General features: G+C 24.3%; 1 protein-coding gene across 2 annotated transcripts; it reads left to right on the forward strand.

Annotated features, from left to right (window-relative positions):
• Nucleotides 1–9,322: 9,322 nt before the first annotated feature.
• LOC129605757 (uncharacterized) lies at nt 9,323–14,500 on the forward strand. Of its 2 annotated transcripts, XM_055515683.1 has the most exons (4): nt 9,323–9,394; nt 9,470–10,359; nt 13,385–13,519; nt 13,649–14,500. In XM_055515683.1, the coding sequence occupies exons 2-4, from the start codon at nt 9,516–9,518 to the stop codon at nt 14,374–14,376; spliced, it is 1,707 nt and encodes a 568-aa protein (XP_055371658.1). In that variant the 5' UTR covers nt 9,323–9,394; nt 9,470–9,515; the 3' UTR covers nt 14,377–14,500. The 2 variants fall into 2 exon arrangements, with proteins under 2 accessions (XP_055371658.1, XP_055371659.1); XM_055515684.1 differs by lacking the exons at nt 9,323–9,394; nt 9,470–10,359 and adding an exon at nt 12,492–12,698.
• The last annotated feature ends 13,430 nt before the right edge of the window (nt 14,501–27,930 follow it).

Genomic DNA, 27,930 nt, shown 5'->3' on the forward strand with positions numbered 1-27,930 from the left:
ATCAATTCGACAGTACAATGTAATGTAAAAAATAAGAAAAAAATAAAGAAAAAAATAAAATGAAATTTTAAAAATTCAGTAATAAAAAAAAAGAAAGAAAAATATAATAGAATTTTTTTTCTTGTATTAAAATTGGCTTCATTATAACTTTGGTTAAAATTTATTTTCTTTTAAGGTTTTATGATATTTTTTTTTTTTCGAAAACAAAATAAAAATTAATAAAAGTTTTTTTTAGGTTTTAAAGCCATTCAAAATTTTAATCAACTTGAACAATTTTCCTTTTTTTTTTCATAATGTTATTACATATCAATATTTAATTTATTATAATGAAATATTGCAAAATAAATTATTTATTTTTTCACTTTGTGGAAAAAAAAAATTAAAAATTAATTTTAAAACAAAAAGTGCGTTTTTACAGTAATTTTATAAAAATTATGGTAGAATATTGAAATATGAAAAATGTCTAGACTGCAAAAATTTTTATTTTACACCTAAAAGTATGCAATATTGAAGTAAACTGCTATTAAAATTCATTTTTAAGTCTAAATGAAAATAAGTTCTTTATTAAAATTGTCGCTTAATCCTTAACAAAATCTTATTAAAGTGTACATATTTATAAGAGTAATAAGACGTAGGTTGTGTATCAAAAATATTTTTTTGAGAATATTAAATTTTTGAACATATGAAAAATCAAAGTAGGCAGTCTTATTTGAAAAAAAAAAAATTTTGAAATTTAATATTCTCCAAGATTTTTAAATCAAAATAATAGTTTTGATTGTAAATTTCAAATAATAAAATATTGAACAAAAAATTGTCATAATATTTAGAAAGGAACTAACAAATATGTATGTATGTATTTGCAAAATAATTTTAAATTTATGTTCTAAAGGATTTATGGGATACTTTTGAAAGAATAATTACTTTTAAATAAAGATTTTCAAAGATTTTGGAATAAATTTAAGTAAGTTGAAATGAATATTATTTGTGCAAATTATTGTATATCGTACTCGTAGTTCTGTGTTGCGAACAGCTTAATTTTGTGAATTGATTTTGGATATTATTTAACCGGCATTAATTCTGATGTATGTAGCAAAAAACACAAGAATTTAATAGAATTTTTGAAATGTATGAAAATGCTAAAGTACTCAATATATTTCTGATTTTCTTAATGTTATAATATTCGCAAAAACAAGGAATTACAACAACATATCAAAAAACAAGACAATGACATATTAACTTGAAAAATATATACGGAAAATAGGACATAACATGGTTTTAAAATAAAGATGTTAAATAACGAAAAATTTATAAATTTGAAAATCATCTGCTCTCATAAATAACCAAAAATTTTACAATTTTGAAAATTGTCTCAATTCACCGGTTAACTATGTGTAGTGAATAGTGTATGTAATTTAACATAGATTTACGCATCAGTACGTTTGGAACATTTTTATTTTTTACATATGCACGCCTAAGAACTCAAATTCAATAAAAGCAAGTGCATAAATATTTATAACGTATAGATTTCGGAATAGAAAAAACCAAGCATTTGGACGGACTTCAAAGGTAATGTGGAGATATTTAAAAAGTATTGTAGTATGTAATAACATTTTCCCTTTCCGTTCATTAAAAATGTCAACTTTTTCAATTTAATATTGAATATTTATAACTTGTATAAATTTTTACGATGAATGTTAAAATTTGCATTAAAAACGATTTCAGTTTTTTTTCCCTTATTTTAAAAAAATTTAAAAGTTTAATCATACATTCAATTATGTATGCATACATTCTATTATATATGTATATGCATATATACATATATATAATAAAATAGTTAAACAATTATATTTAGTCACACAGGAATAAAAATTTTGCAAACATTTGATTTATTCATTCTTTTTAAATTCATACACATTTCTATCAAAAGTAATTTCCTATACCATATGCTTATGCTTGAATAGTCACTGTCATAGAGAAGTCGATAGGTATATAAACTTTTCAAACTACGTTAACATTAAATTTATACATTTTTGAATATAGTTTTTTTATGAAATCCTTTTGAGCTGATTGATGTGAATGCACAAAGTATAACATTTTAAAATGTTACTCTAAAAAATTGTAAGCAGCTTAAAGAGACTTTTATTTTATTGTTTATTTTATTATTTTGCTTGTTGCTTAGATATTTAGATCATTTTATTAGCCATATTATTTAGTCCTGCTTTATGTTGTTTTAGCTTTTTTGTTTGTATTAATATTCTAACTCGACTAAATCCTTGTTTAGAAAAGGTGAGGATATGTTTTATGAGTAAAAAAAGAATATAAAATCGGACATGAATTTTTATTTTCGATTTATTTGTACACACACGTAGAAAAAAGAAGGTGTTTTTGTTATAAGACCTTTGTGCTTTTGATTTTTTGAATGTTTGATTGAATATTATCAAAAGGCGATTTAGATTTTTTTTTGTGATTCGGTACAATTTTTAGTGTAGTTTTCTACACTAGACAAAGGCGAGTCAATTACATCGAAAATCAGGATGAATAGATGAATTTTAATTTTGTTTGTATTTAGTAAATTGTGAGGCGATGTGGATGAATTGTAGAATGAGAATGCTAATAAAGTGTAAAATAGATTGACTATGAAAAAAGTGAAGACAATTTCAATATTGAAAGTCAACTAAATTTTAAATTATAAATTTTTTAATTAAAATGTTTTTATTATTACTCAGTAAGAATTTTCATTTTTTTAACTACATTTTAGCTATTTGAATAGTATTTCACGGAATTAGAGAAATTACGATATTTTTTCAAAAATCTTAATAATGAATTCGTTAAATAATGTTTTGCATTATTAAAAAAACGCTTTTTTGAACATGAAAAAGCACTGTTTTTGCTTATATAAGGCTATTTTTTCACTTTTAATTTTATAAAGAGTTCCCGTTTGTTTCATTTAATCTTTCATTTTATTTTCCTTTTTAAAGGTTCACTTCGCTTTGTAATGGGCTCGCCGCGAACAAAGCACACATTTCCCGGCTTATCATTAATAAAACATAAAATAATTTGCGTATAAAACTTTCATGTTGAAAACTCTTGAATATTAAATGCAGTACATTATTCTGTATTTAATCTGGATTACCATTTCCGTTAAATTCGATATGGAATCGCGCACTGAATTCAATAGACATTGATAATTATTGCTTAAGCATTTCTATTATTCTCGTGATGAGAATCCCGTCTTTACTTTTTCAATTTTTAATTTCTTGTAAAATGTTTTACAATATCACGAATTATTTAAAATAATTTTGGGCTTCACTTTCATTGAATTTTTTAATGATTTTTTGATAGATTGCATTGACTCATGATTTTTTGAAAGTTGTTTACCTATACGAAAATTGTAAAATGTCAAAAATGTAAAATAATGAAAACTTTTTAAAATTCACTTTCTTCATTTATTTACATGAATAAAAAATTCGAAAAGCCAGTACAACTTCTTTACGATTAACTTTTAATTGATATGTTGTAAATAAATTTCAAAATTTTTCCTGTTTTTCTTTTTCATATTTGATATCCTTTCACTTTATAATCAACCCTTTCTTTACTTGTTTTCAACTCTTCTTGATTTTTTAAAAGTGCAAAATAATATAGGGGTACATACTTGTTTTCTTGTTTCTTTTATAAGTCAATTTTGAATTTGAATGAGGGAAGGAAGAGAAAGATAAAAATTGTTTCAGTTTTATTCAGCTTCATTTTCTCTTAACTATTAAGTTGTCATTGTCTTTTACTGGACATCTGTTTTGTTTTTGTATATTTTGCAAATTGTATGAGACCATGGTAAACTATAGTGAAGTTGATTTAAATGATTTAACTGCTGAACCGCATTTAAGAATTCTTCACTATTTATTATTTACATTAATACCAAGTTTGTAAGATACTTGGTATGTGGTAAGGAACTATATCTTGGAAAAATTTATTAGAAATGTAAAAGCTTTTCCAATTAAATATATTTTCTTCATAGATAGATATTTCGAACTCAAAGATTTAAGATAGTTTGGAGAACTCTTTTGGAATATAAAAAATTTATTTAAATTTAAGAGAGCTTAATTAGTTCGTTTTGTGATGATTTTTTTCGGGGAAAAAAAATATTACTTGAATATTATATGACCTATTTTGTTTGAAGTGCCTAATTTTTGGTTTATAAAAATAAAAATTGGACAAATCAATTATTAGGTGCCATAATAATCTGATGAACTCAATTTCAATAGGACCTATTTTGTGATTAAATTAAATTTAAAATTTAGAGAAAATAATTTGCAAAATATATTTTATAAATTATGTAATTTTCAAATTTAATAAAAGATCATGAAACTGCAAAATGAATGGTCAATTTCATAATACCTTAAAGAAATAAAATGATTTGTGTACAAGTAAAAGTGAAAAAATGGTATGAAAATGGAAGGAGTTAAAAAGAAAAGATGTCAATAAAAATTGGAGAGAATATTTTCAAAAAACCAAAAATTTCAATCAAAGATGTCAAAAGTAAAAATTTACCTGTGAATCGATGTAGAATAAAAATAATATATTTATATAAGTGATTATATAAAATGACACACTACATATCTTATACTAGCTGTTACTTAATATATTTACATAATCATGTAACATATAAAATGTATTTATGTATGTTTATCTAACAATGAGTCAAGAATAATTGATATATACGAGTACATGTCCCTACATTGATATATACATTATTATTTGCATTATATCATATTAACGAAGCTACATATTGTGGCTACGATCTAAAGTTTGTAATGTTAGTTTAGCGGAATGGCTAAATTAAATTGGGCAACTATTGATTGTGCAAGTCATTTCATGTAGAATTTTGTCCATTTTTATTGTTTTCCATTTATCGTCCATTTTGTATATATTTGTTTAAATAAAGAGGAATATATGTACTTACATCTAAATTTCCGTGGCAAACTCATATGCCTGATTATTGTAAGGTATCGGAATAATTTCAATAATTGAGAATAAAGCGATTCCAAACCAAAATAAAATTTCATAAAAGTTTTGGATATGGTAAAATTTCTGAAATACCGCGGATAAAATAAAAATTGAATATGGCAAAAAAATTTATTTAATTGTATTGAAAAGTACAAAAAATTCTATTCTATTTATATGTATGTATTCAATATTATTTTATGTAATTAGCTCAATAAATTTAATTATAATATGAAACCAATAATTGATTAAAAAATTAAAAGAATTTTTTTTTCTGTATAATATTGAACATGAAGTAATGAATCACATTTTTTTTGCCTAGGCAACAAGTCTATATAAAATATACCTTTGAATCCATATCTATACATACAAAATTTATATAATAGAATAATAATAGACTACATCATCATTATGACATGCATACAATAATAAATTGTGTTGTAAAATTTTTTTGTACGCAAAAACAAAAAAAAAAAACTCTATTTAATTTTGTTGAACTGTTTGACATGCCACATGACAAACCTAATTATAAAAGTTTAAAAGTCTCCGCTTATTTTTTACTAAATATAATAGGTAGGTGTATTAATATGTATGTATGCTTACATTATACAATATATGTATATGGAAGCGTCACATTATGCACAAATATATTTGGCACTGCATATAATATTTCAGTGCTTTATATTATGTGAAAATAATTATTAATGAACAGCAACGTGTAAACAAAAACTCCTCTCATTAAATAAACAAGTTCCTGTGGTTTATTATATGTCCGTAGACGTTATTTTGTGCATAGTGTTGAATTAATGCTATCGCTTTGTTGTACATTCATAATTAGTGTTACTTTAAAAAAAATTTAAAAGCAAAAATAAAAAAAACACAAGTTCCGGGTAAACCAATGTTTACAAAAGAGCACATTCATATTATAGATACCTTGAAGAGCACATTCATGATATTAATTGACTAGTAGATAACTTGAATTTTGTATTTTGACCAAAATACATACAAGGTTAAAGAGACGAAAAATTAAAATAGTGTCTTTGGCTGAAAAATCACTGTGGATTTGGTTAATTCGTTGTATCCGTTATCTCGTCAGACTGCATAATTTTGCTAATGAAATCTTGACATAGAGCAGGATATACGCTAAGATAATAAAAAGAGTCTTCCTTTGCCTTTTGTTCCAACAATTGCATTTAGGGCAGAATATATTGCAACAGCAGGCAACGATCTGCAAGAACCGCCATTGTATCGACTAACAAAATAAAACAAAATAACCAAATTTGCTTTTTAAAAGAATATTCAGAAATTTGCTAAAACTCATTTAAAAGTTTTTTCTTTTTTAATTTCATACGCAAATATTTTCAAACTTTTTTATCAATTAATAAAGAGAATTTCGAAAGTGTAGGGGGCAAAATTACAATACAGATAAAAACAGAAATAATAAATTATAAAATTTTAATAAAATTTCGTAAAGTTTTGTGTTTCTAGCAATTAGATCCGAAAGTGCTGTTTAAATTTTTTAAATTTGTTAATGCTTTTGGTCGAATATTTAAGACAAATGCAACACCATCCATAAATTTTTTTGGAATTGAATTTATTATGTGTCTGATAAAGATATTTCAAATATAAGTTCTTCAACAATTTTAGCACTATGTTTTCATTTTTGGAACAAAATTAAAAAAGGCTTAATTTAAAATGAATCTTGAAAGTATTTGTTGCTAAGTGTATTAGCTATTTAAATTTTTTATGAGTATAATGAAAGAAAGCTTGCTATTTCTGAACAAAATTTATTTCTATAAAATAATTTTTAATACTAATGATCAAAGTGAATGATCAAATTGAATGATTTCAGTAAGTGATTGGCAAATACAAATCTGAAATTAATACGAGTAGCTCACTGCACGCGTTACCTTGAATTAAATAATTAAATATTAATAATTTCCTGGGTTTTTCGAATTTTAGTTTGTCCAAGAGGAAATTGCAAACTAAACAAACAGATTTAGTTTAGTCATTTGTAAAAAAAGCGTCAAAATTAAAAACATTAAATTTGTATTTTTATGCCGAAGTGCAACTTGCTCGAAACTGTATACCATAAATATTGTCGTGTTGAAAAACTTTCAATCATACTAGTTATGCATTTACGATTACATTTGTTTCGAATGAGTTTATTTTTCAATAAATTGTTATATAATGTAAAAAAGCTAAATTTTTATTGAAATCATTAACAAGTCATGCACTTTAATGAGAAATTGTGTGAAATATAAATTTTTAATATAAAAGTTTCTTATACAAAATATTTTTTGAAATTTAAGTAATTTACAAACTGAATGGAAAGTGAAATTGCAATGGAATGTCGCGAAAAGCTTTTAATAAATTTTATTTAAGCCTGTAGTAGTATTAATTAAATAATATTGCATGTTTATTAAATATGATAAATTACTATTTTAGTAATTTATAACAGTATACATATTGATTATTTTTTATATAGTACATTGTATGTATGTGCAATGTGCTGTTATAAAATTTAATCGATATTCGACATTATGTGCAAAATTTTAAGATAAAAAAGTGATACATACTTAAAATGTATTGGTGATAGTTTATTCCATTTTGTTCTTTATTTCAAACTTGTTTGTTAAAGCTTATCACAACATTTTACTATTTTTATTCATGTACACAGTATATTTTTATCACAATATTTTGTTATTAAATTTATTTTTTAACACTTTGTCAACCGAATGCACGATTATATTCTGTTATTTCTTTAGTTCGTATAAAAGACTCAAATAGAAAATTTTGAAATAAAATAAATGCACAGCTTTTGTTTTCGAGCGTGATGGGCAGTTTCGGTGATTTAGGTATCTTTGTGTAATATAGTAGCAAAAATGGGGTATACTGTATTTTACATAATATACCATTTTTGATAGTACCCATAATAATTTATCATCCCAATGTGAAAGACAAAAATAAAGAGATTTACGGTATTAAAAAAAGTTCAAAATATTATATATGAATGTTTAATAACACGGGCTTCAAAATTTAAAAAAAAAAATTGTATGTCCGACTAATAATATTGAAAGTTTTAAAAAATTTTATTTAACCCTATGTTGCAAACGATAAACTCGACAATAAATCACCGGAAAACTATGTAATTCTTATTATTTTTATTATTGAGATTATTTTAACTTTCGAAAATTATTCTTTGTTTCATCACGATTTTTTTTTATTTGATAATAAAAAGGGAAAAATAATTTTCGATATCAACTTAAAGGTTTGTTTACATTAATAATTTTATATTTTAAAATTAGTTTTATTGTGAAGTTAATTTTGTGTTTAAATTTGTGAAAAAATTACGTTTACAGATGAGAAAATTATTGGAATATTGGATTTTTGATAAATATTCTATATAGAAGAGGCAGTCCCGATTTCTTTAATTTTTTTAATGTTGTAGAGTACGTGGTAGCGAACACTAAACAAAAATTTCACTTGATTTACACTCTTGAAAGAACTCATTTGTATTTAAAGGTTAATTTATTTACCATTTGAAAAAATAAATTGTACATAAACAATTTATTTTTTTAAAAAAGTTTTTCTAGTTATATATTATATGCGGTACACGTGTGATACTCATACTTCCAAACTCGAAAATTATTCAAATGTTCATTATTAACAGGATTTACAAGAAGTCATGGGGACTATGATGCCGCAGTTTTTTCTTTATATTAAGTATTGAAGTTTACTTATATTTATTGTTTAGTACAGAATTCAATATCGAATATTACATATCTATATTTATAATTACTCTTATATTAACATTTTATTTTGTAGTATTAAGTATAATACTAATATAACATAATTTTTATATTTAACAGACCAGGGTTTGAACCCGAGACTTTTCGATTAAAGGACCGGTACCAATTTCCATATCACTGCACAATTAGACATACGATCATTGGATATGCAACATTTGCATATCCAGCATATGCAGTTTTTATGAATAAAATATGAAATTTTATTAACAAATAAATGCAAAAATATTGCATAATAACATTTCAAATTTAAAATGGTAACCTTAGATATCCTCCATACATGTTTTAAACGTTTACTTGGTGTACTAGTTATTTACTTTCATAATTTACTTTCAGAATTGTTATTACTCTTCTGTCTTTATTAGTAAGCCAAGTGTTAGTTTTAGATGTACATTAAATATAATTAATTTCTACCTAAATGTAAATTATCCTTAATGAATTTAAATAATTTGAGCTTTTGATAAAATAAAATAATTGCGCTTTAACCATTCAAAATTATCTGTTGTAAGATTACTGATTAATTGATAGGGAATAACAAAAAACTTCAGTTATAAATACAATTTGTAGCTTGACAGTTGCCGGAAAAGGTACTGTAAACAATATTATAATATAAAAATTATTAATTATTGCATTAAAAATAAAGAATTCAAAAATAATTTTAGATAATTTCCATTGTTATTAATCAAAATCTGAACTAAACAGTAGAACATGGATTTAGGAGATCTGATGCAACTTCTTGATGACACGTCAAATACTACTATAAGACAACGACAAGTTTTTTTTAAAACTGTAAAAAAAAAGAAAGAAACTTTCGATGATTATCTAACAAATTTACAAAATTTAGCTTCAGTCTGTGCTTTTTCTGAAAAAAATAATATGATTAGAGATGTTATTATATTGGGCATACAAGACAAGAAATTTCGTAATGAATTACTGTCTAAACCCAATCTTACTCTGGATAAAGTAATAAGTGAATGTCGTTTAAAAGAAGCAGAAGACATTAAACTTGAAGAGAAATTAAAAGCTAAAAAACTTCTTTTGGAAGCTAAAAAAAAGGAGAAAGATAATGTCAAAGAATTTCAGGCGACTTTAAATGAACTAAAACAGTGTTTAAATCAAACAAGTGAAAGAATAAAAGGTGCACCAAAGCCCGAAAATCAAAATATGACAAAAGATCAATTTAAAAAAGCATTAGAGCAAGTTAAAAGTACTAGAGTAAATATGATGGCAAGTGCACCAAATATATTTGAAAAAATTAATAATGAGCCATCAACAAAAACTAATAAAACTAGAGAAAAAGTAGAAGTTATAAATTGTCAAAAATGTAAAACAACCCATCCTAGAAAATGTTGCCCTAATTTTGTTTCAAAGCCTAAATTCTGCATTAATTGCAAAGTTGTTGGTCATCTAAATAATGAATGTCCAAATAAAACAAAGGGTGATAATTCAAAAAGGAATGTCAATCAACAAAATTCAAGGCATCATCAAAATACAAGGCACAATATAAGGGGAACTTCTGCTCGTGTAATACCTGCTGGTTGGAACCCACCAAGTAAGTATCTATTTAATTTGTAGTAAAATTTGATTTTGTTTGTAGATTTGAAATAGTTAATAAGTATGTGCTGTTTATAGTGGAGAGTTCAGGGATGCCTAATGTAAAAGATAATAAAATATCTTTTACATGCAGAATACAACTAGAAAATTACGTGCTAATGTATTAGAATCTTCTCTCAAATCAATTCCATTCGTTTAACATTAAAACTTTACAATTTTATATTTATTTAAAGCCTAGTTTTAAAGTTTTAATTTCGCTTTATATGAAAGTAAGAGCTTTTTATATGCACATATAAATAATTATAAAGTCTAACGTTACTCAAAAATTTCATAAGACGCAGATTTATTCAATAATTCTGATATGGCAAAATCTATAAATTGTGCTGTATTTATAGAAATTTCGAAAATAGAATCAATATAATATTTAATATAAAATAAGTTTTTACGAAAATGAGACCATTATTTTAAAGAAAACCACAGCTAGTTAAGGTTGCATACTAATTCCAATTCATAAATCGAATTCAAACAATTCATAAATCGTATGGGTATCACATAGACTTGATATGGTAAACTGTGGGTATAACCAATATCTTGGAAATTTCATATGTATATCCGAGGTGTTACAACAATGAATCTATGAATTTTTTAGAAAAATCAGGCCTTGAAAACTAAACTAGGAGCCGATTTTACATTTTTTACCATACCGCCGAAACTAATTCATCGAATTTCTTGAAATTTATAGTATTTGATTTCTAGTTCTTAACTAGACAATAAAAATTTTGGGTAGTTATGCGCTGACCACATCAGATTTTGAATATAATGTAGATATAGCTTCAAATTTTTTGAAAATCCCTTACATCTTTTAAAATTCCCAATTTGTAATCATTAATAATATTATATTATTCAACTTTAGTAAAAAAACTAGATTTTTTTTTCGCGGTGTGTATACAATGTGCATAAAATTTTCGATTATCTAACCATAAAACGTAATTTATTCGTTTTAATATTCATGTGAAACACGCGATGTATTTTTCTATTTTGTGTGTTGCATTTTCAATAAATGTAATGAAAATTTTTTAATTATAGTAGTAATTTTATTTAATTTTTTGTTTTTTTAGTATAGAGCTTCATTTAGTCAATAAGCCACATTTTTATAAGTCGTCGTTTGCATATTTGTGTGTTAAATATGGTTTTCTGTGATTCTATTGCATTGCAATACTTATAATTGATTATTATTTTTACACTAGAAAGAATTAGAAGAATTCAGAGATTTTTTGTTTCAGTTATTAAATATAAAGCTTTTGTGAAGGCGCACAATCCCTAATCAAAATAAAATACTCGGTTTTTAACTCTATTTTAAACATTTTTCTAATTTATAAAAATGAAAACGGTAGATAAAAACATTTATAAATGTTATGACAAATAATTGAAATTATTTTAAATTTATTATTATTGAATTTTTAAAACAAGCATGTACCTATACAGGATTATCGTTATATCTGCTCGGCTAGCTTATATTTGTAACTAAAGCAGATAAATGTAGACGTACTCATAATTTTTAAAATTTAATCAATTGGTTGTGAGGTCTTTGACTTAATAATATTTTCAGTTTAAATTATTTTCGTCTAGAATTATACTTTTGTTTTTACAATATTGTAATTAAGAATATCAGTCAATGTGCTTTAAATTATGTCAATTTAAAAAGAAAAGAATGACTCAATTTAATTTCGGTTTTTCGTTCTTGTTATATGTTTTTTTTTTTTTGTAAAATTTTCATATTTTTCATTAAAATTTCTGTTTGAATTGTAAATTATAATACATAATAATGTATGTACACATATTTCTGTATACGTAGTGTTCGTATACTATGCACCTACCCACATACATATATTTGTACTGTCATGTCATTATATGAGTAAGATATGATTAAAATATATGACTAAAATAAACGGAGTACCATACTTATATAATATTTTAGTAAAAGGCGATAGCGTAACGTATATATAAACGTTATCGATATTATGATAACTTCTACATAAGTGTAAGTATTAATAATTTTTTGTGACCTTATCACACCTTTAAATTATTTAGAATATTCGTTAAAAACATAGTTTTAATTCATATTTCAGTTGCACGATTAACTTTCACGTATAAAAAAGTATTTTTTTTCCATTTAATTTTTCTTAAATCCAAAAAATATTTTAGAATTTTTATATAATTTAATAAAAAAATCAAGATAAAAGAAAAACAAAAAAGAGTAAAAATTCAAAATGATGCACAAAGAGTTTATAACCCAAGGATACGGTTTTGTTCCCGGTTTTGGATCATGTGGTAACGGTAAGATTTTCTGTGTCTAATAATGAATCGAAACACCGTAGAGACGAAAAGCAAAATGAGTAACTATTTGAAACTAAGTGAAAATTTTGAAAATTTCGACCATAATTATTAAAATATTTAAAATTTAAAAATGTTTGGAATTTAAAATTTCTAAACATACATACATACATATATTACAATTTATTTGCAAAAATACATACTTATATATATCAACAATTATGTAGGTGCACAAAATCTAAAAAAGTTCAGTGAATTTTTGATCTCTTTAAGATCTGTTTTTTGAATTGACAATAAAATCAGTAGATTAAATATTTTACTTATACGCATACATATATACAAACATAATATATTACAAATATATTTAGCTTTATCAAATATTTGTCAAGCTGTTCAATATACTTAAGTTAATAAAATGTCTGACTAACATGTTTTTCATTTTATACCTTTGATAATTATTATTACTTAGAATTTAATATATTGATAAGATTATCAAAATATTGAGGTAAAAAAAATATCCAAATTTAGATTGATTTCATTTAAATTGTTACTTAATGTGATAGTAAATTTTTATAATTTGATAGTAATATAAAAAAATCTCATGTCATTATCGAACTAAAATTTGCAATTTTATTTAAAATTTGAATTTTTTGATAATGATATCAAACTTTAATTTTAATATTTTTTAGATCAACATGTATGGCAGCCAAAATCACCATATAGCGATATTCCACCACATTCTGTACACGCAGGACATGATAGTGATGGTGACACAATCTATGTAGGACGGTCTAATTATAATGGCGATTGGTTACCAGCTAAAGGTGAATGAACAAATCTTTTCTTTTAATTTTGTTTGTGCAAAATTTTTTAGACAAAAAATTGTGGTCAATTAATCATTTTTCAATTAAATATTAAAAAAAAAGTATTTAATTTATAATATAATATTTTAGTAATTCCTCGTAAGAATACTGCTTACGTTTGTTGGGGTGGTCAAGAGATCCCAGTTCACACTTATGATGTATTATGTGGAATTGGATATTCTTGGCAGCCAGGTTTTGCTGGTACTGTTCCACCAGGTGCTGTTTCAGCTGGTGCTACAACATCTGGTGAAATGTTATATGTTGGTAGAGGACACTGGCAAGGAAGTTTAACACCGGGTAAAATACATCCATCACATCGTTGTTTATATATACCGTATGGTGGCCAAGAAGTTCGTTTAGATAGCTATGAAGTTCTTATACGTGCTCCAGCTCTTACATGGATGCCATCATCTGGTAGTATGTTACCAGCAAATGCAATACATGCTGGACATGATTCAGATGGTGATCAAATATATGTTGGTCGTGCATATCATGATGGTGATCTATTACCAGCAAAAGTAATTTTCAATAAAAATTGTGCATATGTTTGTCATGGCGGAAATGAACATGTAAAACATCAATTTGAAATATTATGTGGTACAAGTTATAGATGGTTACCAGCAAGTAATGGTCATGTTCCACCAAATTCCGTTGAAGGTGGACGTACATCAAATGGTGAACAATTATATATTGGCCGTGGTCATCATTGTGGTAGCTTAACACCAGGAAAAATTCATCCATCACATCAATGCTTATACATTCCATATGGTGGTCAAGAAATTAGATTATCAAGTTATGAAGTTTTGACAAGAATGTGATAGTTAAGGAGGAAAGAAAAGAAGGGGAAAAAACAAAACTAAAAATTATTAAATTAATTTTGTTTTGGTGTTGCAAATTTTTTTTTTGCTCTTTGTGTTTTAATAAATTTTATTAAATGTCAAACTGCTGTTTGCATCTCCTTCTTAATAATATTAAACTTGTAAATTAAAACTCTTGGTTTTAAAGAGATGTGATGTTTCCCTGCAGAAATTATTTTAGAATTTTTCATGATTTTGAGAAGTTCTACAAATTTAACTACAAAATTGTTAATAAACCTGGAAACGGACAAATGAGCCGTCAAGATAGAAATCAATATTAAGAGCAATTCTAAAAAACTTTTTATTTAGACATAAAATGGTAGTTCTAGAAAGTCAAAAGTGTTTTTCCGTTTTCCGTTTTCAACTACATATTCTCGGTCACTCTTTAATAATTTTAATGCAACGAAGTTTCTCTTAAAACTATTTTAACAAAAAATCTGCAATTTTTATTCTATTCCTAATAGTATACTGTCCTGATATTTTGTTTTTGTAAGAATTTGCAATTTAGTTTAACAAAATTAAATAATAAGCAAATTTAATTTCAGTTTTATTAAGAAAAGTTTTTTGAAACTGTAATAATTAAAATTTACATACATACGGATAGTAATAAGATAATTTTTAAAGTTTATCCATAGAGTCAAAACTAAAATTGCTTATTAAACGATAATTTTTGGAAATGGAAACATGTATCTCTTTTTTGTTTGCAATTTTTATTATTTTTTTTAACATTGAATAAAATAAACATAAGCAAACCTGTCGTTTAATAATACATAGATCTCATTCTTTAACTAAAGCAAATGTATATAGCTAGGTATTAATGCTGTTGTGTAAAATCAGAAACTTTTAGACTGTTATATTAGTCTAACACCATCTATAAGATTTTATTTGACCATTTAAGTTTAGCCAATACTATAAAAAAGATTTTAAATGAAAGAGGAGAAAAAAAAACGAGCAAACAGACTTGTGTAAAAATAATGCTTTATATTAGTTTTTTTCTGAGTCGGTATATAAACGTCCAAATGAGTTTTCTTTTGGTATAATCAGACTTTGGGAATCTTTTTACATAACTGCGGATATTAAATTTTGAAATAAACATTATTAATTGTTTTAAATATAAGTATATTTTTTAATTATAATATTCGGAAGTTGGGTAGTTGTTTCATAATATTTTCTTATGAATAACACTTTGAAATGAAAAAAACATTTTCATAATCTGAAAATTTTTATTGTAATTATTTAGGGTTCTGGCATACATGCAATTTTTAGTTTTACAACTGTTTGATTGCTTATTTGTGTTCTTAGGTGTATATTCAAGCGTGCACACATGCAATTGTATGGTCGCATGCAATTGAGTAATCAAACGATTGAAATTTTTTACAAACTGATTTACAATTTAGTGTGCGCGCGATTAATTTGCCATGAAACTGTAATTGCAAAACTAAACTACTTGCATTTCTGCCAGAGCCTTTATATAACAACTCCTCCATGTGTTCCTAAAAAATTATATGTGTTGCTAAAAAATTATATTTTACAAATGGTTATAGACAAACAATATTTTAACAACAATGAGTTTTGCAAGCTAGTTCATCACAATTCGTTATAGAGTAAAAACTTTGATAAAATGTTCGTTATCAACAAAATGTTGCTTAACTCTGATTCTTCTTTATTATTCTTTAATAAAATAGATTCTTGTATATTCAAAATAAACAGAATACATAAAATGTATATGAATATAAAAACATTACAAAATAAGAACAAACAAAAGAAAACTAGAGAAATTTTAAAAATTAATGCGTCGAGAAAATTAAGGTATTTCTGTTAAAATCCTAAATTGGGTAAATATTTACGAACATTATATATACATACATACTAACATAGTAACATAATATATACATACAGTATACTTATAATATACCACGTTAAGTAAAATTTTAATATTGTAGCCAAGGATTAAATTTAAATGTAATAATAATACTTCTTCAAATACCTCGTTCTTCTTCTTTACAGTTATGTTTAATTTTCTCTTTAGGAAATCCGTCGCCGTCTCCATTATCTTTTCATGTATTTGTGGGTGTTTATACACTAGATACATTTTATATTATTATAATAAGGCTAATGTAATCAGACTTACCATTTTTTTTTATTATCAATAAAGATTTAACAAATTTTTTAGAAATTCGCTAAAAATATTTTTCAAATCTTCAAATTATGTTCAAATTTTTAATGGTTTGTATATAGATAATGTTATTTTTAAAACTGTTATGACTTATTAGAAAGAGTTTCAAATAAAATGGAATGGAATAGGATTACACATTAGTCGAACTAGATATATATGTATGTACACACGCTCAAAATTATATCATATTTGACACACAACAGGTTAAGGTTTGGTTACATTTTTGTGTAAACTTTCATTGGACTACTCCGAACGTAGATATTGTGTAGCAAATATAATACAAGTAATTACTTGCATGTAAAGAGCTATACAAAACATTTATGTTGGTAGTCCAATTTAATCTTAATTACCATACCAGAAGTGTTATATTGTCACTTTGTTTCATAAATTTTTTTTAGAAAAACTGCGTTTTTAATGCGTTGGTATTCAAATGCCTCCAATGTTATTTCAATAAAAAACATATGCCTATATTTAAAATCAAATTTGTACCATCTTGACAATAAAATACTTCATTTTTTTTTTTTTTTTGAAAACGGCAACACTTAATATATGATATAGTTATTATAACTGTTATTTAAATGTACACAAGCAAAATGAAAAAAAAATAAATAGCAGAAAAAAAAATTGAAACAAGTTGAATTTTTGTTCTAAAAGTCTTAGCCTTTTCAACCATTCATATACATATGTATATACTATTAAGAAAATGTGAAATTCTAATAACTCTCCTTAGGGTTAGTTTGTAGAAAATAGCACTTTAAATTTTTAGTACAATTTAGGGATTCTTTTGGCTTCATAATTGAATAAAACGGTTTATACAATTTCATTACCTACACTTTTATATAAGAAAACATGAATGTATATACATATATACACATATATGCATGTGTTTTCATATGTACGTAAATATGTGTGGATAAATAAATATTTATAAATATAACAATAACATCAAATCATTTCTTTTTCTCTAACTAAAGTCATAGTTTTATATTTTTGTTATACACAACTTGTTATACTCTATTATCCGTTTTCATAGTTATCCGGTATTTGAAAAAAAAAAGAAGAAAAATACAAAGAAAGAAAAAAAGAAGGGATAGTAACAAAAAGAAAGAGAAAGAATAACTTTTACTTTATTAGCTACAATAAAGAAACATTTAAATACACCTTGTGGTAAAATAAAGTGACGATATAAAATGCTATTATTGTGCAATATACCTGACTTACAATTACTTATATAAATATATACATAGATATATATAATACATTATACAAATGTACATTATAATCACGTATACATGAAGTGTTATGTAAAAGGTAAATTTTTAAATTAAGAAGTAATAGAAAATTCTTTATGTTTTTCCATAAGGTGTTCCGGAGCTGGTGATAAAGAAATAAAGGGATGTCCACTCTAACCGCTATTTACATGTGTTTGTGAAAAAAGTTCCTAGCATTTTGCTCTAACTAAAAACAGCTTCGATGCTTTTATGGATGTTCATCGGACAGAATTTTTTCAATTTGATTTTTTCTATTCATCCAAAAATATTTTAGACGTACAGAACTCTTTTTCCTCCATTCGAAATAATTTTTTTTCCTTAAAAAGTCACAGAGCTTTAACACAAGGTTAGGACCACCCTGTATGTCATTGGTATACACATACGTATGTATTTACATGGCAAGGATATTATTGTAGATTTTAATTTTAGAGAAAGTTAACAAATGTTCATTCAGACTTTCTACATAGCTTTTTATTTCTTTTGTATAGAAAGAAAAAAAAAAACTTTAAATTTTCTAATTTGTAAAATTTTATTGAAAACTTTAAGTATTAGTTTTAAATTCGTATTTTACTTTTTTATACAATTTTTTTTTTCCATTTTGCCAAAATATATTAGAAAAACTTTTTAATATCTAAGGGATTTCTGCATGAAACTTCTCTTATATGAGTCCTTACAAAAATTATTTTCTTTAACAGGAACAAAGAATGCATTTTATGCAATTTAAAGCAATTATATTAAATGTGAAGACAATCAAATTTCCAAATAAAATTGAAATAAACTGAAGAAATTAAAAAAAAAAGAAATAGATTTTATAGCTTATATATTTATAAAAGTCACCTTTTCTGCCTTATAGAAATGGAAACTGTGTATTATATTATATGTGATGTAGTAGATTCAATTCTTAGAATTTTTTATTAAATTATCAGAAATAGTTGTTTCGTATTTTCTTCATTGAATTGTAATAACAGTTGTAATTTTTGAAACAATAATTAATATTAATCTTCAATAATTAATATTAGCGTATACACTGTAGCTCCAGCAATTGCAACAATGCAATATTAAGAGTTCTCTAACGGCGAGTCAAATGTTTCATCAATTTTATTCAGTTTTCAGCTCGTGTTTATTAAGCTTATAACAAAATATATTATAAAATTTGGGTAACTACGAGTAAAAAGTAAAATCAAGAATAATTTTTGTGCGAGTTAAAAATGTTTCAACTTTTACCCAAACGTTGACGTTCAATAATTAATATCTAATTAAGAATGTACGTTTCCAGATTAAACGCTTAACTATTTTAAACAAAATCTCAGTCTGTCAATTTTTTCCTTTTTTGTAAATTTTTACTCGTATTTCATAATTTTGAATGACTGATTTCAATGAAAGTTTTGTATTTTAATTTCCGTATTAGAGCGCTTCTGAAGCCCTGAGAAGGCTCTGTTTTGCACTTTTAGAGGTATTCGGAACAAAACCAATCAGCCAAGAATTTATGAGAAATTAAAGTTTTGAGTGGGTATAAAAGGAAATCATTTATTTATTCTTGAGATATTGAAAAAAAATCACTATATAAATCGCCGTAGAAGAATTAAATGGAAAGGTTAAAAAAATAAAATGAAAAACATTCCCCAATTATAAAATTTTTGATTTTAAAAACTTTGGTTATCAACTTACAAGTATTTCATTTTTTAATATAAATATCAAAAATTCATAGAATATTAAATTACAGTCCTATATTCTATTTTGATCGGATCGTAATACCATTTTTTTTTATGTGGGGAATAAAAAATAATAAACAAGGACTCAATTTAATAGATTCCTTAATATAGCATTTTATATGAGCAATCTTCTCAGTTTTGTTTGTATATTGCGTTTTAAGTACGAAAAATGTAAATATTAGAAAAAAAAATTTAAAAGAACGCAAATAAAAAATTCAAATATTTGCATTTTCTTTTTCGGACTTTATAAGCTGAAATGCAAATAATTCATAAGAATTGTGAATAAATGAAAGCTAAAAATCACAACAAAAAATAAAAAGGAGGAAAATTTATTTATCAAACGCATTTTTTATTTTAAGTTAAAATAGTCTTATTTTAATGTTCATGATAGTGAGTGAGTAATTCAAATTGTTGTTGGATTCTTGACTATGATTCTATACACCATTATATTTAAATTCATTTTGACAAATTTCTTTTTCAATTTAAAAATTTTAAAAAACAAGAAACAACAACTTGAATTACTTCATTCTTTTCTAAGCGTTTTACCAGAGGAATTTTTAATAATAAAAGTTGTAGGCATTAAAACTATTTAGAAAATATTTTTTTGGGGAATTTAATTAGTTCGAGAAGTTATTTTTTAATTTCACTCTATACAATAAAATTTTTTTCCTCATAGCATAAATAGTTTCTTTCAAATATTTCTGGTTATCCACAAGTTGCATAAAATTAAATAAAAAAAAACCTAAAATTTAAATTTTGGGTTAATGCTGTATTTTGAATGTTTTAGATAATTATAATTTTCCTTTTTGAATGGTGTTTCAGGCTGTTTGCCAGAAAATGTAAAAAATGTGAGAAAACTTATTCTTATACTTCTGATAAATTGTAAACTTATTCTTATACTCCTGATATTTCGCTCAAAATTTATTTTTACTTGACGTATACGAAAAGAACGAGTATTGTACCGTCGCCTGAAATTATGCAATTTAAAAATTTTTTTTTTAAATAATCACATGTAAAGCTTAGGCAATGTTAATTTTATATTCAATTTTTAATAAATTTTATGTCTTGTATTTCAGAAACTTTATCATTAAAAATGATGAAAGCTCGTTTTTGTTTACAAAAAATTTCGTTAAACAACCGAGGCAATTTCATTGCATTATAAAAAAAATAATTTCTTATAATTTATAATATTGAATAATTTTGTTATAATAACAACACACTAGTTGCAACGTGTAATATTTCTTAAGCAAATCATACTAAAATTTTTATTTTATTAACCCTAATTTTCTAGAAAATTTCTGTGGATATTAGAGTTCTATATGAAGTAGATATCGGGTAAATGGTATACCCAAGACAATCATCAAAATTATATTTAGAGTAAAATTATTCCATATGTTGTGCAATGTTAAATGTCTTCTCCTATATCAAACCGTTAAGTGAAAAATCGTATTTATAATTATAGTTCAAAAAAAATACTAAGACCAAGTTTAGTATTACACATGTTCTGACAATTATTGGCTGTCAATTTTGAACTTTGATTAACTATCTCACAAGCATAACACATTGTATAACAACCTAATAAAATATTATGCAGTTGTTGTGATACAAGTATTGTAATCAGTAACCATTTAATTGATTTATACTCATAGTCATATATACATATATATTATATATATATACATACATATATACTGAATATATGATGATTGGATAATAAAAATCAAATTTTGGAAGTGTCTGTTAAAAAACGAATATTGTTTTTTAAAAAAAAAATTTACAGTAGTTTTTTTTTTTTGTGTGTTTAGAGATGTTTTGCCACAAAAGTAACAAAAAAATGAAAAAAGAGAAAATAGAATTTCTATTTTTTTTTTTGAAAAGAGGGTTACTTATACTATAGCTCTCACGATAAAATATGCTAAAGGATTCAAATTTCCGGTTATTGTCACCATCTGGATTTTAAATTCAATTTTATAGGCACATTTACATATATTACATATACATATATACCTAAATAAATCTACATATATAGAAATATGATAGCCATATACTACGATACGATGTATATGTCAAAAATGTTTGTACAAATGTACAAATATGTAATATTATTGTGTTAAATCATGATAGGAAACTTCAATAAGGGTTGTCAATTTTTGGTTTTTTTCTTTCTGTTTTATTTTTCGAATTTACCAGCAAAAAATGTGTACTTTTTTTAAAAGAATTTCCAATTTTTTTTTTGTATTTTGTGTTAGCGCAAATTGAACATTTTTTAATCCAATCTCCTCATATTAACTATAGGATAGCAATTTATAATTGAATATATAAAAGTTTCTGTCCCTTGAAAAAAAAAAATTGATTTTTATTTTATTATTACAAGTTTTTATATTTTTGCTGGTTAAATTTTATATCTAAATTTTTTTCATTCAAATTTGATGGATTTGACAAAATAAATACGAGTAGTATGTAAACAGTAGACGTTTTTTTGTAGGCTACTTCAACAGTAAATTATACTATTGGTTGACTAAATAAAATTTGCTATTTGCGAAAACGGGTTAAGTTTTAATAATTTTGTTTAGAAAATTATTCGCTAGCAATTCAAGTTTAATTACATTCACAATATTATTAAAATTCACAATATTATTTCAAGATTTCAAAACATTAAATGTGTTTTGGTGTGAAAATAACTAAAATTATTTGTGAAGAATTGCATATAAATCAAATTATTTTTGAATAAGTTACGTGCTGTAAATAAATGTTTGGAAAAATTGGTCTTAAAAATTATGGACTTAAAATAAGAGCTATAAAATTTAAAAATTGTGAATTGTAAAAACTTGATTTTCAACACAAATATTTTGAAATCCGAAATAAATGTATAAAATCTTTGCTTTTGGTCCAATTTCAAGTATATCGAAATGGGCATAACAATTTTCCTGATAAAACGGTATTAACGAAAAGAATACGCGATTTTTAAATCAAAAAAACAAATTTAATTGCTTTGTAACCAAAATGATAATGAGATAAACCAAACCAAGTATATCAAATTGTCTATATATACGAATTTGTCGCATGTACAGAACAATAAACATTTAAAATTTACAACCACATAATTAAGCATTCATCCGTATAAAATAATATAATTGAGCTTAAAAAAACAACCAGAAAAAAAAAAAGAGAAAAATTTTTTTAATAAATTTTCAACATATTTTTCGAATTGTATTTTACGAGTATTTATATAAAAATTAAAATATTAATTGACAATTATTATTTTATTAAGGATAATAATTATGTTAATCATTTTTCATTAATGATATAAACAGCTTTTAATGATTAATTAACTTAACACTCAATGTATACAATGAAGGAGACAAAAAAAAAAAATAGAATTGTTAAATTTAACCTTTGAAATGACTGATAATTAAAAACGATTTATCAAAGTTTACACTAAAAGAAATCACTTTTCGTTAATCAATAAAATTTTAAGTTTTTATGATTTTCGAGTCAAATAATATTTAATAATATCTCATCGAACCGTCGAAAGTCTCTATTTAGTATTCATATTGATTATAATAAAATGTCGTATAATCAGAACACAATGACATCGCTCCAACATGGTTAAGAAATATCAATTTTAATTAAAAGTGAATTTTTATCGTAAAATATTTATTTTGGGTTTATCGTACATTTTTGTACTTTTAATTTACACCATTACAATAAAACTTCTTTTACAGTTTTGTGATATATTTTCGGTGTGTGTATATTTAATGGCATTTAAAACTTCAAACTATTATTATATATAATTATATTTGTTATTATAAATCTAAATTAATATACGAGTTTGAATTAATATTGCATTTTTAATACGGAATTTTTTTCAACAGTGTTAACATAATTAAACCGCATCCTGATTGATAAGCCATGCTATATTAAATTAAACAAAATAATTTAAAATTAATAATATATATATTATATAAATGTATATATTTAAGCACGTATTAATGTACATGTAGCAATTTTGATTAATGTTGTATAAGCAAAGTGAATTATATTTCAATTTTTGAAGAAATAACACTTCTATACATTTATAACGGGAGTATATTTTAAATTAAGTTTGAAAATTTGATAATTTTTATATTTTTGAAAAATTAAAATTAAAAACTAAAAATTATTGTAACAAAAATTAAATTAAAAAAATTAAAAAAAAAAATTTTACACTAATACTCTGGTTAACAGTTCTTTTTTTACAGCCCACCTTAACAAACAGTGGAAGACAAGTCTAATATGAAGTGTTGATGTAACTCAAATTATTGGAGGGTCGAGTATTGTACGAGTATACAGATATTGGTTCTTAAAATGTTTTACTAATAATTGTGAATTTGTTATAGGTGAAAATTAGATAATCTTGGTTATATTTGCAGTATATTACTGTTTTCATGTATTGTTATATCTAAAATTTAAGAAATTCTGTAAAATAAAGTAAATCACAAGATTTGTAGTAGTTGTAATTTGTTAATTTGTTTAATGAATGTATTTTTCCATATACCATAGTAATGCATGCTTGTTCTGAATGAAGAATCCCCATATTCACTCTTGTTCTGTCTGACTATGCTTATCACACTCATTGACATATTGAGATACATATACTATTTTAGATTTTATAAGCATAATTTTACTTTTCTCTGCATCAATTGCTAAATTAGACACAGATTGACTCATTAGGTCTTTTCCATGCTTAAATTAACGCCTGTTTCAGTATTTCCAATTTTACATTCAATATAATATTAATGAGATGGCATTAATTGTATTTTCAAATTATTTTTTAATATAATTTCAAGAATAATATAATAATGTAAAACTTTTTGCATTATCCACAAAATATTTTGTAAATTCCCTGTGTAAACAACAGTTACAAGATTACATCTTCGATTTGATTAAATCTGAGAACTGATTACATAATGTCAAAATTTAATAAGTTTGCTTCGAAAATTATAACCACAACGAAATTCAGGATAGCTGCTCCAAACTACCACAAAAAATAATTGTCGCCAATTTACTTTTGAAAAATCTGATGAGAATAGAGTAATATCATCAGACTCAGATTACATCGTATATGTAAAGAGTAAGTAATTCAAAGTACTCCAAAGTATTTTGTATAAGTACAAAGAGTAAGATATTCAAAATTTTTTAAAACTGGATTAACTTCAAAATTATATTTGTGTGTCATAATTATTTCTCGGGACTAGACTGTTATTCCCTTAACATTTTTTAATTCAAAATGACAAACAGATTTCATTGACTATCTTTAATATTTTTATTACAACAATATTTTACTGTGTTAGTTTTGTTACGAAAGTAACATTTATTTCTTTTTGAAATCCTAATAACCATGACCAAGTAAAAAAGAATAAAATAAAAAATATTAAAGGTTGTATGTTTATAAATATTTTTTTCTTCTTATTTTTATTAATTTTTTTGTTGGTTGCTGAATTTATTTTTAGTATCCTTATCCTAAATTTTATAAAAGAATTTCGTTTCGAATCAAAAAAAAAACGAGGAGAAAAAAGTTCGAAAGATTAATTTGAACAGATTTCCGGAATTGCAAAAGTTTTGAATTCAAATAAATTGTTCAAATAATTTTCAATAAAAAAGGAGTAAGCTTACATTATACATATAAATTTACAGTATATTTTGGGATGAATAGTAATGTATATGTGGGTATTTGAAATCACATATTTACGTATGTATATGAATTAACGCTTAAAATCTATGCAACATTGGAAAGTTTAACTTTAAAAACCAGTCAACAAAAATATTTTAAAGCGTTATTTTTGTTTTTGTTAAAAGCAAAATGAAAATTTCATTCAAATTGTGTGTGTCGCCTCAAAGTATGCATTTATTTATTAATTTAAGAGATAATATTGCATAATATTCCGTTCTTGTTTCATTCAATTAAATTTTGTTTCAGCAAAGACGCATATATTATTCGCATATATATTCGTCTTTGCTTGTAGTTACTGATATTATTACACTTTAACTTACTGTGTGAAATTAAAATACAATGAAATAATTAAATTAGACAAGATCAGTGATATAGTTTGAGTTAAACTTCAGCACTGAAGAGTAAACTGAAGTGCTTTCTAAAAAACAATTTAATAACATTGTAGGTGTACAAAAATTAATGGCCACATAATACTACATTTATATATACAAAATTTTTATATTCAATAGATTCCAAGATATGGGAAAACAATTTTTGATAGGACTCATATAATCTCAACATATTCTAACATATGTACATTCGTCCAGGTAAAATGTAATAATTTTTGGCTGCCTGCAAAACGTGAAGCAAAAATTTAAAATTGAGTGGTTCTCGGAATGCTAACTGTTTAAATTAAACTTGTTAATTATAATTTTTTATATACAACCGAGGACAGCGAATCAACTACCAAAATAAATTCTTAAAATTTCGATTATAAAATTCTAAAAATGAAAAAAAAAGACATTATTATACATATATCACCTGGTTATTTTGTAATTGAAAAATTCGCTTAATTTTTATCTCTCCCAGAAAAATAAACTCATATAATTTGTATTGTTGTCTAGCGTGCACATGTGTAGAAATAACGCATGTGTTTAACAAACAAGATGATAAAATTAGCACTTTATTAGTCCTAATTTGTAAAGTGAAAGTGTCGAAAACTTTTGCTGATGTGCAATATTTCTTGCTAGAACAAATTTGTTTTCGTATAACAAAGTAGGATTCGACTAGTATTATTATTATTATAAAATTATGTTAAAAATTTATTGATTATACGACAAGGTTATTCCTAGCAGACTATTTTATTTAATATGAAAAAAAAATAATGAAAATATTTCTATTATATTCCAAAATTTAAAATTACAATACTGTTCTACCGGGCTCTTTTATATATACAAGTTACCAGCAAGAAATTGTATTGTATAACGTGAAATTATCATACATTGAGCTAATTCGGAAATAATTTAGTTATTTTAAGATCTGGGATTTTGTTTGCTTGAAGAATTTAAAAATATTCGCTAACTTTCAAATAATCTTAAAAGAATTTGGGCAATATTCAAATTATGTTGATATTAATTTCCAAAAAATAAAGGTTTCTACCACAATGTCAATATTTTATAATTGAGCGTAACATTATATATATATATAATATTAAACGCCCTCATTATATTCCAATCAAAAATCCATTGTTATACAAAATGTTATCTCATTAATTTTATTATCAAACTATTCAAATATGCAAATTACGCAAAACCATTATTTTATTAAAGCACCAGGTGAATGAAGTTGACATTTCTCATGTAATTTATTATATCGTACCAACATTTGTAATCACCTTTTTCAAAAAAACAACAAAAAAAGGAAGAGAAAAAATTAAAGATAAGTAAAATAAATGAAATAAAAATAGTAAAAGAAAAAAAAAAAACAAAATCAAAAAAAGAAATTAAAATCGTGGGGAAAAACTAAAATGAACTGTTAAATTAGACATAAAGAGAAAAAAGAAAGAAATTTGAAATCAATTTGAAGATAACAAACCCAATAAAGTCTACTGTTATCACAGTGTCCCATAATAATTGTACGCGTATATTGTTAGTTCACATAGACAATTTGTGTTCCTCTTCTTGTCTTCAATTGTTCTGCTTTTATTTATTGTCATTATTATTATTAAAATTTGTTTTTTTTTGCACTTAATTGTTATTTTTATTTTGTTAAATATTTCAAGCAACACAATTGAAGCCAAAACCATTACTATAGGTTTATTGCAACAAATTTCAAAAATTAATTGGGGAAGAATATTATTTTAGGTAGTTTTTACTTAATTTGTTATGATGGTAAACAACAAAGAACATTAAAAATTATGGTAAGTGAATTTAAATAAATCATATAAAATATTGGTTTTGCAGCGGGAAGGTAATTCCAGATAATTTGACGTTAATAGCCTATGATGAGGCAAGATATTTTTGTTCTGTTTGAATGACAAAATCAGAATCTTCCAAGATAAAAATTTTTAAATTTTTAAAAGCTTATATTTTTTAAGTCAATGAAGCTGTCAAGGTCTACTAACAATCAAATTAAAGGTTGGGAAGTCATCTTTCATGTTTCTATTGAGTAGAGTAATATTCCTTGGAATGTTGTTTGAATAGTTTTCATTTATTTCAGTAGTTTTACCTTTAATTGTTGGAAAAAGTTTATTGTTGCATTATGGCTTGCAATTATTAAAAACACTCTAAGGTTATACAATAACAAAATATTGTATTTTCTTTTAAGAGGAACCTATAATGTGCAGCAATAAAATAATGTATTAATGAAGAAATTTAGAAGATG

This window comes from Condylostylus longicornis, unplaced genomic scaffold (assembly GCF_029603195.1).
Source record: "Condylostylus longicornis isolate FDR11 unplaced genomic scaffold, ASM2960319v2 ptg000014l, whole genome shotgun sequence".
NCBI lineage: Eukaryota > Metazoa > Arthropoda > Insecta > Diptera > Dolichopodidae > Condylostylus > Condylostylus longicornis.